The 14,412-nt window shown below is 40.2% G+C and overlaps 1 protein-coding gene across 9 annotated transcripts in view; it reads right to left on the bottom strand.

The window, feature by feature from the left end:
- Positions 1-14,412, bottom strand: part of abcc9 (ATP-binding cassette, sub-family C (CFTR/MRP), member 9) — a 92,380-nt gene that overhangs the window by 13,657 nt on the left and 64,311 nt on the right. For all 9 annotated transcript variants that reach the window (XR_005638175.1, XR_005638176.1, XR_005638177.1 and 6 more), the window contains 4 exons: positions 7,091-7,193; positions 6,341-6,454; positions 3,791-3,911; positions 882-1,012 (listed from right to left, as the gene is read on the bottom strand). Coding sequence is in view for 6 of the 9 variants with exons in the window: in XM_039792019.1 (XP_039647953.1) it covers positions 882-1,012; positions 3,791-3,911; positions 6,341-6,454; positions 7,091-7,193 (469 nt within the window). In the remaining 3 variants the exon portion in view is untranslated. The remainder of the gene's footprint in view (positions 1-881; positions 1,013-3,790; positions 3,912-6,340; positions 6,455-7,090; positions 7,194-14,412) is intronic.

The raw sequence follows: 14,412 nt of genomic DNA, 5'->3' as shown, positions 1-14,412 counted from the left end.
GCACATTGGGTGCAAAATTTAACAATTTCTTACCATTCGAGAATTGCAAAAATAGACCTTGAGGAACACTGTGAAAAAATCCATGTTGTGACACCTGCTCAGAAGTCGCACCACTCACGCTGGTTTCAGCTGCTGGAGGAAATGTGGTTCCCAGAAAGCCAACCACTACCACGCGTTTTGCGCCCGTCCAAAAGCAAATATTTTTGGCATAAGATTTATATAGAATTAGAGACTATATTTGGGACGAAAACTACTTTTCATTGCGTTAAACTCCTTTTTGGGCTATATGGAATACTGAGTGTAGCTGCAAGAAAATCAGTTACAAAGAAATGGCTTAAACCAGACACCCCATCTATAGAGGACGTGTATGACATCATTTATGTAATCTTTGTAATGGAAAGAATCACCTTCTCCATGAGGCTTCAGGAAATTAAATTTGGGAGAACTGGAAAATGTACAGTATATTTCCCTGAAACGCCCTTCCTTTGTTTAAAATGGTTTATTTAACTCATTTATTATTAATTTTATTGTACTACTATTACTATTATCTCAAATGTTAAACATCCCATGTTCTCCTCTATAATTACTTTGTGAAAAGCTGAAAACGAGTTTGGGGTCCCCTGCTGGAGCTGCTGCCCCCGCGATAAGCAGACGGAGATGGATGGATGAAAAGATGGATCACTCTGGAAAAACATTTAAAGATGACTGCGTGAACTGCTGCTGTTGAGTGATCTCAAATTACGGAGAAATGTCAACCATTTTTTCCGGTGATTGGATGGCGCGCACTTCTGTACTGGGAACTGCTCAGAAACCAAAAATCAATACATCCTCTGAAAGCCCTAGGACTCTAGTTTGTGGTTGTAAAGGTTCCCAGGAATTACCTTCTGGCCTGGTTCGATGAACATGTTGACGTGTTTGAGCACTGGTTTGAGCATGGGATCGTAGCGCACGCACAGCTCCTGGATCTTTATCTCGCCGTTCTGGGGCCAGTTCTCAGGCACCTGAGAGGCATCTGCACGGAGAGAAACACAGGAGGGTTGATTTCTGAAAGACACTGTTGCAGAAAATGCTGTCTGGAGTCTCAGACCACTAACAGCGTGCCAGTTGTCTATGTTACAGTCCTGGCTGTTGTAAACATGAGCATATACACCGTATGGACCAAGTCATAACACTGCAGACATACAGTTTCCACCGACATCACAAGCATACAGTCACACGCCACTTAACTGTGATATTTAAACGTTTAAAGTCTCCACACCTTAGCACAGGGCTGGACAACTTAAAAGCTATACCGCAATTAACTGGCACATTCATTAGGTTTGTCATTTGTCATTTTGTCGACTAATCTTTGGTAGTTTTGGTCTTATGTCAACTAAGATTCCTAGACTCCTGCGACTTTCCCGTGCAGAAACTCGAGTGAAGATAATGACCTCTTCTGAAGAGTCCATCATATTTTGTTAATCCTCTGTGTCCTCCTTGGCTACTGTGTAGAGGACGGGTGGGGACGGTGCGCCGACAGTTTTGTTGTTATTACTTAAAATTCCTCCAGGGGGGCGACAGAAACTACGCATTATAGTAGAGTGTTGCTTTTGCATGATTCTTTGTGGAGAAACTCAGTTTTACAGATCTGGTGATTAAATCAACAAATCAGTTTAGTCGATAAAATGTAATGAGTGTTAGGCGACTAATTTATTTAACAGAGGACAGCCCTAACATTTACTTTGATAGATCAGAACACGAGTCATAACTTTTTTTTTTTGTCCTGATTATTAACTGTATGGCAAGTTACAGATTCTGGACTGGATTTGGCTTGATTGATTAGATGAACTTCTTCTCAGTTATATTACATTGGATTGGATTAGAGCCCCTTTCAATTTGAGAGAGAGATAGAGAGAGAGAGAGAGAGAGAGAGAGAGAGAGAGAGAGAGAGAGAGAGAGAGAGAGAGAGGTGGTGCTGCGAATGAGAGAAATTCAACTTGTAAAAAAAGTGTGATCCGACTTGTGACCACTGTGCGCCCCTTTTTCCAACCAATGACATAGTTTGTCCCGCCCCGGTTGTTAGCGACCCTCGTCATTGCAATTCACATTAAAATCGATCCACCTCTCGACCTGGGTCGCAAAACCGAGTCGGTCAACGCGGGTCAACCCTTTCAAACACAAAGTCAACCCTCGGTGTGAAAGGGGTATAAGAGTCTGCAGCCATGTCCGCCGCTCTGTGAGGCTGTACTTAGGCCCAGTGGGGTTTTGAGCTGCATGCTTAAATCAGCATGCTAAAACACTCACAATGAAAATGCTAAAATGCTAGCTGTTTAGCAGGTACTGTATAATGTTTATTAAGTTCACCATCTTAGTTCAGTTTGTTAGCATGAATGTATGAACCAAAATTCCAAGTTTTGGGGATATTCTACTGTGGATCCTACACTTCCCATAATGCAACTACATACCATCTTTTGTTTCGGCCTCTGTGCCTTGTAAATGCAAATGTCCGTCACACTCCAGTTTGTAACACAGGCTTTCCGTTAAAAATGTGTAATCTCCAAACCCAAGTGATGTCGTTTGAGCAAGTTTCAGTTTTCAAGGCGGAGGAGTATCCCTGCTCCGTAGAAACAGTCAGCCACATTATTCATATTACTACACTGACAATGATAAGAATTTCATAGCTCTGCTGCAGGCTACTTTGGGTTTCTTCCTCCCTAACTTTGGGGAGACTTTTTACTTTTTATCAATTTGCTGGAAGCTTCCATGATGTCAGAGAGGAAGAATCCTTCTGTTATCTGTCAGTCTGGGGCCTTGAGATAATTTACTGTAAAGCACAAGGTTGAGAGGAAAAGTCAATGAGACAAATAGCCCTTATATGAGACACAGAGATGGAAACTTTTTCCTTAACTCCACTTTCCCTCTTTACTTTTCTAATATTTCAATCAGGGGGAAAAAGCTAGTCTTTCTTTTACTTTCTCGGTTTCTTTTTACTTGCTTTTCTTCCAGCTATCCTTCAAACTCGAATTGTTTTGGTTATGTTCCCCGGAATAGCTGCTCTGTCTTGATGAAAGATCCTTTTGGCAGTTTTCCTGTTTTTGTTCAAGATTTGAAAAGGTTTGGTTTGGTTATATCAGTTATCTCATTGGCACTACTCCGATTAAGTTAAAGTCAAATAATGAAAAGTCTCGATGTTTTGTTATCTGTCCTGCAAGAAAAACATTCCAGCAGCATTTGTATTCCACCATAGCAACAGCACATCCCATAAACCCAAAACACAGCTTCTGGACTCTTAAGCAAAAGATGAAACCGTGGACTCCAGCACGCACACACGCAAAAATGCATGCACGCAAAAATGCAAGCACGAAAAATTATATTTGGACATGCAGGATTGAGATCCTTCCCAACATTTGGGCTTTGTGTTGCTGCTGAGATATCCAAAGATATATATATAATATATAAAGATGTGCGCCCTGTGTAGGCTGAGTCCGACCCGCAGCCCTTTGCTGCGTGTCATCCCCTCTCTCGCCCCCCTTTCATGTCGTTCTCCAGCTAGCTCTATCATAAAGGCAATTAAAGCCCTACAAAAAATCATCTTTAAAATAAGCACCAGAGATGGTTCTCTTCTTATTGCGGTCGTTGTGAAAATGTCAAAACCCAGTGAGATGCATCATTTCACAATCTGTGCAAAGTTGGATTATCTGCCTGAGATGTCATCGGGATTTACACCCAGCTACATATGTGTGTGTGTGTGTGTGTGTGTGTGTGTGTGTAATTTGTAAGACTGGCTTGATGTCGGTGTGCGTCAGCTTACCCATGGATCCCTCATAGTTCTCTGACTCTGTGCCGAGGAAGCTGTTGACCTTCTTCACCGCTGCCATCTGGACTTCCAGGTCTGCCAGGTTCCGCACAACCCAGTTCAGGTAGTTGGTGACCTAAGCAGTCACATCCAAAGAGACTGGATTACGTTTACATTGTTAGGATAATGTTTATGTCTACAGTGTAAACCTACTAATGAGCCCTCTGTCACTTTGAGGTACCCATCAAGCACACATAGAAGCTTAAAGTGATGGTTCGGAGTAATTTCACCCTAGGGTCCTTTGCACCATGACCTCGAGCCAAACACCCCCCCAGAAGCTTTTTTCACCTGGGTCTAACATTGGGAGAGTTAGCGTAGAGTAGCGTTAGCCGCTGAATAGCGGCTAATGGATCCGAAGTGTCTCTTAACATTACCCCACTAATAATGCCCGAAATGATACCAACGGTCTACACTAGTACATATAGGTTATGCTCTCATTAAAGCATGGTAGTTTTTTGTAATTTTTTAAAAGATTACCAGAAGGTTATGTAAATAACACTTGCCTGCTGGCTTCTGCTCTCTGCTGTTGTTGTTGTTGTAAGAGTGCTTAGGGATAATCTACAAATTACAACACGAAAGAGAGATGCAACAAAAATATTTTTTAATTTAACTTATTTTTAAAGTAAGTGCTGTAGTATAACTAGCAGGAGACAAGTAATAATGAGGTAAGTTTGGAGACATTACCTTATTTAAACATTAAATTAATAAATATTTTTGTTGCATCTCTTTTCGGTGTTGTAATTTGTAGATGTCCCTAAGCGCCACTACTCGCCGGTAGTAACAGCAGCAGCAGCAGCAGCAGAGAGCAGAAGCCAGCAGGCAAGTGTTATTTACATAAACTTCTGGTGTACTTACAAATTTTACAATCCATCGTTTTATGAGTGCATAACCTATTTGTACTACTGTAGACGTTTGGTATCATTTCGGGCATTATTAGTGGGGTAATGTTAAGAGACACTTCGGATCCATTAGCCTCTGCGCTAAGCTATTCAGCTGATAACGCTACGCTAACGCTCCCAATGTTCGACCCAGGTGAAAAAAGCTTCTGGGGGGGTGTTTGGCTCGAGATCATGGTGCAAAGGACCCTAGGGTGAAATTACTCCGAACCATCACTTTAAAATATACTGTATTATTTCTTGAAACCAACCTTTTCTGATTCTACCCGTGTAAACATTTAATGTTATTACATTATTTTTGAAAGTAAAGACTAAAAACAAGAAAAGATGGCACAGTAACTACAATATTCGAGACCATACAGCAAGATAATAACAAAATAGACACATTATACACCAAATAAACACATGTATAAATGACAACACCATCAGCCCATCATACACATCTCCCCAGCACAAAGGTTCCTGGGAGTCCTCCAGAAAGCTCAGGTTCTTTCCCCATTTTCTAGTGTAGACATCCAATCTGGCAAACCGTATATATGACATCTTTTCAAACGCCGCCACCCTAGCCATCTCACAAGCCCACTCGTGGATTGATGGCACCCCTTCATTCCTCCATCCTCTTAAAAGAATCTGTCTGGCTATCATTAAACTAGTCTGGACCCAGCTTCTTATGTGCTTATCCATCCTGTTTAGGATAGACCCATCTCCTAGAACAAAAAATCTCGGGCTGAATGGAACCAGGGTCCCTGCCATCTGACATAGGTTATCATGTGTCCTGGACCTTATCACAGGACCGTAGGACATCAAGTAATTGGACGACCTCTGTCTTACATTTCTAACAATTTGGTGTGTCTTTCAGACCAATTCTAAACATTTTTAAACGTCAATTGAAAACGTATTTATTCAGTATTGCTTTTAACTAATTGTCACTCTTTGTTCTTTCTCAGTTTACATGTTTTATTGTTCCTATGCTTTGTTGTATTTTTATCTTTCACATATTCTATTGTTCTTGGCGTACTGCGAAGTCTGACAACGCATATCACATCACAATTTTCATACACTGGGCATCGTGTGCCGGTGTAAACGGGAAGCAGAGTGTCCGACGATACTCTGCCGTTGAAAATCCTGGATGTAGAAGTTGAAAATACAGAAAATACGTTGGGAAAAGAAAAACAATGGCGAAAAATTAAGAGCAGGGATTTATTAGCTTGGACTGACGAGGAGGCAGAACAGCTACTGAAAGGTATGTAAGCCTACCTGACCGATAAGACTGACTGATTGTGCCCGTTCAGACTACAAAGCAACCCCGGATTTTTCAAACCAAACCAGTGGCGGCGGTGTTTCCAAATGTCTCTGTTTTAGGGGTTGGGAAACGCCGGAGTAATGTGGATAGCATAAACGTATCAAAAGATAGTCATTTTTAGACGAAAATGTAGTAGTGGGGATGGCCCGCAGTCAATACTTTCAACATTAATTAAATAACATTTCTCTATAACAATTGCTCATTCAAAACAGCACAGACTGAAAGAGGCCAGGTACTTAAGTCGGCAGACAGATTGACTGAAGACAGTGTGATAAAACCAGAGAACCCTTAAAGATAAAAACTCACAGTGAGGGCGTAGGTGAGTCCGAGGCCCACCAGGCCTCCAGAATGCAGACCGTAGCGTAAACTCCATATGGCGGCTCCTGCTGCTGTCAGCACTATCACTGCTCCGAGGTAGTCCTGCACCGAGAAGGATAGAAGAAGAAGAAAGGTTTACCCACGGAACATAATCATACAAAATGAAATCTAAGCTGCGTTTTGAATGTGGGTCCACCTAGGCCTGTAACAATTATGTAATAATTGTTACAGGCCTAGGATTAGCTAAGGTCCTAAGGGGTATGACTGTTGGTGGTAATTGTCAATTTTGTGTTCATTTAAGAAAAAAATACAATGTTTTACGATTAAAAAAGAGGCGTGTTTTACTTCATAGGCTGTGTACCTGTGTTGTTATATTATCTGGGTCACATAACAGTGATATAAACAAAATATGTGTCCTAGGATTCATTCCAAACTTTGTTTGAAAAAGTTATAAATAAATAAATAAATGTGTTTAAATTTGATGGAAAGAGACAATTATATTGTTAATCGCAATTCTTTGTGAGACAATTGTACAGTCAAATTTGTAATTGTTACAGCTTTAGGTCTACCAATAACCTAAAGAGCTGCAAGAGTCTCAACAACATAACATTTAAGCATGACTGTGCTCTCCTTATATTTGTCCAACCATATTTAAATATGTACAGTAGTGACTTACTGTATACAATTATCTGCTTCTACAGTATCTGTGAAAGAACGTATCATGAAATTGTTTCTCACCGTTCGGACCTCCAGCCAGCGGTTGGCAGCAGACAGAAACAGGTAGGCCGTGTTATTGGTGTCGGTCAGCTCCAGCATACGCTGTTTAAAACGAGCCTCGTGTCTGAAACAAACATTTCAATGCACACGTAAGATACACAATACATTAGGGCTGCCGCGATTAGTCGGCATAATCCATGATGTCGACATCAATATTTTAAACTACCCATTGTTTTTGGGGGGGTTTTCTGAAACGCTTCAATTCATTAGAACAAATGCTTTTCTTCAATATCACTACGGTATTGCTGCAACATACCTTCAGTTGTTTTTAGCTCCAGTCAACACTACACTTTTAGAAAATGGCCGCTGCAGCAGAGTCCGACTCAGGTCAGAGTATCTCTGCCATTATTTTAAGGCAGGGGTCTTCAACGTTATCTGCAAGAGGGATGGAGCAGGGACCCCCTACTACATATATTGTATATAAAATGAAGTTGCAAATTAAACTGGGCCTAAAATAACTTGTAGGGCGGCCTAAAGCCTTTATACATACCTTTTTAGTGCACAGAATACTAAGCTATTCAAACAGCCTAATAATTGTTGGCATGATTTTATAAATCATGTTTTAGTGATAAACATACATGTGGCCCAGTGAATCTTTAGGATTATCTGTGTCTGCGGATGGCCTTAGAGACTAAATTACCTACACAGTGTACAGAATTATTAGGCAAGTTGTATTTTTGAGGATTAATTTTATTATTGAACAACTACAGCGCTCACAGTCAATCCAAAAATGTTAATAAACCTCAATCCTGAATATTTAAGGAAGTAAAAGTGAGATTTTGGCTTTCTAATGAGAAAACCTATGTGTGCAGAATTATTAGGCAACTCTATGTGTGCAGAATTATTATGCAGCTAAATGAAAAATGAAAATGTTACCATCTCACTTGTTTATTTTCATCTGTTAAAAGTGAGAATAATCAACAAAGAACTCAATTGAAACATTTCTGAAAAAAACAAAAACAAATCGGTGACCAATATAGCCACCCTTCTTTTCAATAACAGTTATAAGCCTTCCATTCATGGAGTCTGTCAGTTTCTTGATCTGTTGATGATCTACTTTTTGTGCAGCAGCCACCACAGCCTCCCATACACTGTTCAGAAAGCTGTACTGTTTTCCTTCAGCGTAAATCTTCCGTTTAAGAAGGGCCCACAAGTTCTCAATAGGGTTTAAGCACGGTGAGGAAGGGGGCCATGTCATTATTCTGTCATCTTTGAGGCCTTTACTGGCTAGCCACGCAGTGGAGTACTTCGATGCATGTGATGGAGCATTGTCCTGCATAAAAGTCATGGTCTTCTTGAAAGATGCAGACTTTTTCCTGTACCACTGCTTGAAGAATGTACCTTCTAAAAACTGGCAGTAGGTTTGGGAGTTTATTTTGACTCCATTTTCAACCCGAAAAGGTCCAACTAGCTCATCTTTAATAATGCCAGCCCATACCATCACCCCAACTCCACCTTGCTGTCGTCTGAGTGGAGCTCTGTGCCCATTACTGATCCAGCCACGGGCCCATCCATCTGTTCCGTCAAAAGTCACTCTCATCTCATCAGTCCATAAAACCTTTGAAAAATCTGTCTTCAGATATTTCCTCGCCCAGTCTTGACGTTTCAACTTATGTTTCTTGTTCAGTGGTGGTCGGATTTCAGCCTTCCTTACCTTGGCCATTTCTCTGAGCACTGAACACCTTGTACTTCTGGGCACTCCAGGTAGGTTGCAGTTCTGGAATATGACAGCACTGGAGGATAATGGGTTCCTGGTAGCTTCACGTTTGATTCTCCTCAAATCTTTGGCAGTTAATTTGCGGGGTTTTTTCTCAACACGTTTCTTGCGACTCTTTTGAGTATTTGCTACAAAATGTTTGATAGTTCTGTGATCACGCCCCAATATCTTAGCAATTTCAAGAGTGCTGCATCCCTCTGAAAGACTCTTTACAATTTTTGACTTTTCGGAGTCAGTTAAATCTCTTTTTCTGCCCATTTTGCCTGAGGAGATGAAGGTGCCTAATAATTATGCACACCTTGATATAGGGTGTTGATGTCCTTAAGCCACACCCTCCCTCATTACACAAAAACACATCACCTGAAATGCTTAACTCCAATAAGCATTCAAGTTTATATAGCTTGGAGTTGGAAAAAATGCATAAAAATTATGATATGGGCCAAATACTCATTTGCCTAATAATTCTGCACACAGTGTATATGCCAGTAAGCAGTGGGGACTTATATTTGCTAATAATAGGTTGGATTCATGTTAAGACTTAATTTTTTTTAAACTTTCAAAAATGAACAATAAATTGACTCTGAGGACCCCCAAGGGGTCCCGGGCCCCCTGTTGAAGATCCCTGTTTTAAGGCTTAAGGCTTCTAAAGTAGATGGCGGTCGGAACGCCCCCAGGTTAGAGAAGCAGGCAGGAGTACCGACTAGAGATGGCCGATACCATCTTTTGCTTCCCAATACCGATTCTGATACCTGAACTTGCATATCGACCGATACTGAGTACCGATCCGATACCAGTGTGTCATATATTTTATTATGTTTTAACAGCCGTATACTACTCTCCCTGTATGGATGTGATATGATTTCTATCTTTGTTGTCGGTCTGGCTCAGGTTAAACTCTTTGTGAAACATGAACAAACACAAACAATGAATGCCACAGAACTTTCTTTTATTCTCCAGTTTTTACAGTCAGTTATAACGGGAAAAGAACATAAATAAACTACTTTAACGTAGATTTTCTTTAGGGCTTTATTACGTGGTATGGGATCGGTGCATTAACTCCAGTACTTCCCGATACCGATACCAGCGTTTTAGGCAGTATCGGAGCATCGGAACATCTCTGGAGCACGACACAGAAGCTAAGCGATGCACTGCATTTAGACACTTAAAAATAATCAATATCAGTTCAAGTTTACGGCATATTTAGAATTTTTCACAGCTTCACCTTGCTGCCCTTTACGGTGGGGAACTGAAGCTGTTATCTTGGCTCTCTTTAAAGCCACCAGACTCCTTTGACAAAAGTCATTTTACCTTGCAGAACACGGGAGTTGCTGCTCGACTGCTGCCTCCATCGGTTAGTTTGTGTTATTGTGTGACCTTGGTTCCCCCAAAAAAATTTTAATACATTTGTTATCATGTTGGAGTTGGCAGTTTTAACCTACAGTTTTGCACTTTAATATGTAAACCTTTGTTTACATTTTGTTTCGTGCTGAATTACACTATGCCATACCGATTGTCAAAATAAAATGATCTATTTGGTTTACTGGGGGACAACTGGCAACATCCTCTGTGGATGTCGGCAGGGCTCAGAACTAAAATTATAAAACAATAAACTCACAAATGAAGCATTACATGAAATGGAGTTATAAGCAGTTGTGGAATGTAACTAAGTAAATGTACTCAAGTACTGTACTTAAGTACAAATTTTAGGTATTTACTTACTTACTACTAACTTTACAAATTAAGATTTTTGCATACATACAATGTTTAATTATTAATTAAACTACCCAACAAAATAACAGCCTACTAGTCCAGCTGAAATTATTAGACCATTAAACACTTAGTTGATTGACAGAACTGTTTGGATCGTTTCCAGTTTCTAAAATGTGAGGATTTTTCTGCATTGAGTACTTTTACTTTTAATACTTTAAGTACATTTTCCTGATGATACTTACAGACTTTTACTTAAGCAACATTTTCAATGCAGGAGTATTTTTACAGTGTGGTATTAGTACTTTTACTAAAGTAAAGGATCTGAATACTTCTTCCACCGCTGGTTATAAGTACATATATTAAATACAATAGTGAATACAGGTGCTAACAGGAAATAAGAAAATGTCTACAGAAGAAAAACATAACAAACAAATGTATTTATGTAATAAAACAATCTCATGGTTTTATCATGGTCTGTGTTCAGTAGTAAGTCACTTCCATCTAAACCCGACTGGGTTTGGAGGGAGACCAGTGGATGATGATGATGATGATGATGATAATGGGAACTATCCCATGATTGCCAAGAATCTGTCTCAACACCAGATTCACTGTGTCACTGTGTATGTGTGTGTCTATGTGTGTGTGTGTGTGTGTGATATGTGCTTGTGTGAGTCTCTCAGTGTTTGCATATTTGTGTGTGTGTGTGTGTGTGTGTGTGTGTGTGTGTGTGTGTGTGTGTGTGTGTGAGGAAGTCCTCAGGGAGGAGAGGAGAAAAACAGCGTGAGAGCTGTTTAATGTTGGACTACGCCGACGATGGGAAAGAGGGTGAAGACAGAAATACAAAGAGGTACTTCTGCTGCTGCTTCCACCAAAAGAACTACAACTACAACACAGGCTACAACTCCTTCTGTCAAGACCCCTATATAACCCTATACCCAAATATAAGTTTATTCAATATAGCACCTTTTACTGAACAAAGACACAAAGGGCTTCACAGGAGTAAAACTGTTACAAATAAGACCAAAAAAAAAACAGTAAATGTTGTATGTATTTTGGGCTACTGTCATATCCGTAGTTGAGATACACCTGATGGATTGTGGGTAACTTTAGCATCCGTTGTAGGTGTTAGCCATGCTGTTGTAAACGCATGCTGTTGAGCTAATAATCGGTTAAAATTCCACCGTAGTCCGGGTTATCATGGTTACATCTAGTAACATGAAACAGTGAAGAATATAACCTAAAACTAAAAGCAAGCAATACAACTGTACAATAAAAACAGTATTATAAAACTTATCGACGGATTGCTGTACTTCGGTGGCCGTCATGTTGAATGTGAACAAAAAGCTGCTCGCCGTCGCTGCGCTATCGTCATCGTGTAAAGCCCGCCTCAACGGTTGTGATTGGTGCCTCGATTTGGAAAAACTGGAAATGGGCTTGAATGGGCTCTTGGCCAGACTGACTTGCAGAACAAATCTCAAATTTGCCCGAAGTTCGTCAGGGTTTTCCCAGGCTACTGAAGTATTGCACTTTGCTGCATTCTCAAGGTCCTATGACATGCTGCTCTTTGGATGCTTTTATATAGACCTGTAATAGTGGTCCCCTAATACTGTATCTGAAGTCTCTTTTATATAGACCTTAGTGGTCCCCTAATACTGTATCTGAAGTCTCTTTTATATAGACCTTAGTGGTCCCCTAATACTGTATCTGAAGTCTCTTTTATATAGACCTTAGTGGTCCCCTAATACTGTATCTGAAGTCTCTTTTATATAGACCTTAGTGGTCCCCTAATACTGTATCTGAAGTCTCTTTTATATAGGCCTTAGTGGTCCCCTAATACTGTATCTGAAGTCTCTTTTATATAGACCTTAGTGGTCCCCTAATACTGTATCTGAAGTCTCTTTTATATAGACCTTAGTGGTCCCCTAATACTGTATCTGAAGTCTCTTTTATATAGACCTTAGTGGTCCCCTAATACTGTATCTGAAGTCTCTTTCCCGAAATTCAGCCTTGGTGCAGAATTACAGCCACTAGAGCCAGTCCCACAATGAGCTTTCCTTAGGATGTGCCATTTCTGTGTCTGTAGCTTTAAATGCTACTGAGGAGAGAGGGGGGCAAGGTGGAGGGTAGGGGTGTGGCCTTGACCAACTGCCATGCTTTGCTTGTTTGCAAGCCATGATGTCTCTCTCTTTCTCTTTCTCTTGGGCGGGCAAAGCAGAGAAAGGGGGAGGTAACCTTACCCCTTATGACAACATAAGGGGGAGATTGCATATCGGCCCATCTGAGCTTTCATTTTCTCAAAGGCAGAGCAGGATACCCAGGGCTCGGTTTACACCTATCACCATTTCTAGCCACTGGGGGACCATAGGCAGGCTGGGGGAACTCATATTAATGTTAGAAAACCTCATGAAGTGAATCTTTCATGCCATGGGACCTTTAAATCAAATCCATTACCGGGTAGATTTACCGAGTAGACCCTAACCCTAACCCGAGTAAAAAAAGTTCTCTAACGTTCTGGCAAAATATCTGTCAACAAACTCAAATCAAAATGTTTTTTGTTTTTTTTGCTTTTTTGTTGCTTTATTTTAAACTTTTTTGGCTATGTGCCCTTAACAAATTGCAAACGACTGTGATTTAATTAAATAAGTATAATAGGTATAAATAAAAAAAGTATATCTCCACTCGCTGTGAAAAAGTAACGGTTACACTTTACTTGAAGGTATCTACATAAGAGTGACATGACACTGTCATGAACACATGACACTGTCATGAACGTGTCATAAACATTATTAACAGTCATAAACGTTTATGACATAACGCTTCTTTTAGTAAGTGTCATTCGGTTTTTGTCATGATGAGTTAGGGTTAGGGTTCATGTGTTCATGACCGTGTCATGTCACTCTTATGTAGATACCTTCAAGTAAGGTGTTACCAAAGTAACTAAGTAACTTTGAGTCTGAGTAAATTTTAAATGAGCTACTTTCTTACTTTTACTTGAGTAGATTTTTATACCGCTCATTTTGCTTGTACTTTAAGTATAAGTTCATAGTAATAGTACTTTTTGTACTCTTTCCACCTCTGGTTAATACAAAAAAGGCAGTTTTTGATCACACTGAAAAACTGGGCATTAGTACATGGCCTAAATTATAATATACTATACGTCCAACATCAACAGTGTCTTTACAGGATTGGATTGTTTCTCAGAACAAGAACCTTAAAATGTCCTTGATAGGAGGCCAATGTAAAGAGGATACGATGAGTGTGACACTACTACTACTGCTACTTCCACTTCCACATACGTACGCATATAATGTATTATTAATTATCATCCTTAATTTATTACGGACTGCATTTAGGGGAGCCATTTACTGTAAGGCGTTGGCCTGACCATCAGGAACAAATGTGGTTCAGTGGTTTGCTCAAGGACTATTTAAAAAGTGGGCAGGAGGAGCTATAGGGATTGGACCACCAACCATGCAATGGACGCAATTCATGACTGTGTATACAGATCTCTTTAAACAGTCACATTGTGGAAAGAAAGCCTGATAGGTTTATTTTAGGGTTAAGGTTTTGGTTACATTAAGAACTAGAAGAGCCCTCTGAGAGCGCAGTCATCTGCCAATGTTCATGCACAGTCTCACAACGTTAATGCAGTGTAAAATGTTACCAGTCTGGAACCGATTTTTCGGATTATTCCGACACCACATGAATGCAGCACAAATCGCAACGTTAACAACAGTGAAAAATAATTAACAAACAAACGAACAAACCCAACTGAAAACATAACTGTCTTGGCGAAGGTAAATAAGCTTAAAGCTTAGGTTTTTGGGGTAAAAGGGTCGAGGGAATGCAGGGGTCA

Source organism: Perca fluviatilis, chromosome 23, assembly GCF_010015445.1.
Source record: "Perca fluviatilis chromosome 23, GENO_Pfluv_1.0, whole genome shotgun sequence".
NCBI classification, from domain to species: Eukaryota; Metazoa; Chordata; class Actinopteri; order Perciformes; family Percidae; genus Perca; species Perca fluviatilis.
Note: the sequence above shows the minus strand (reverse complement) of the source record. Positions and strands in the feature narration are given on the sequence as shown.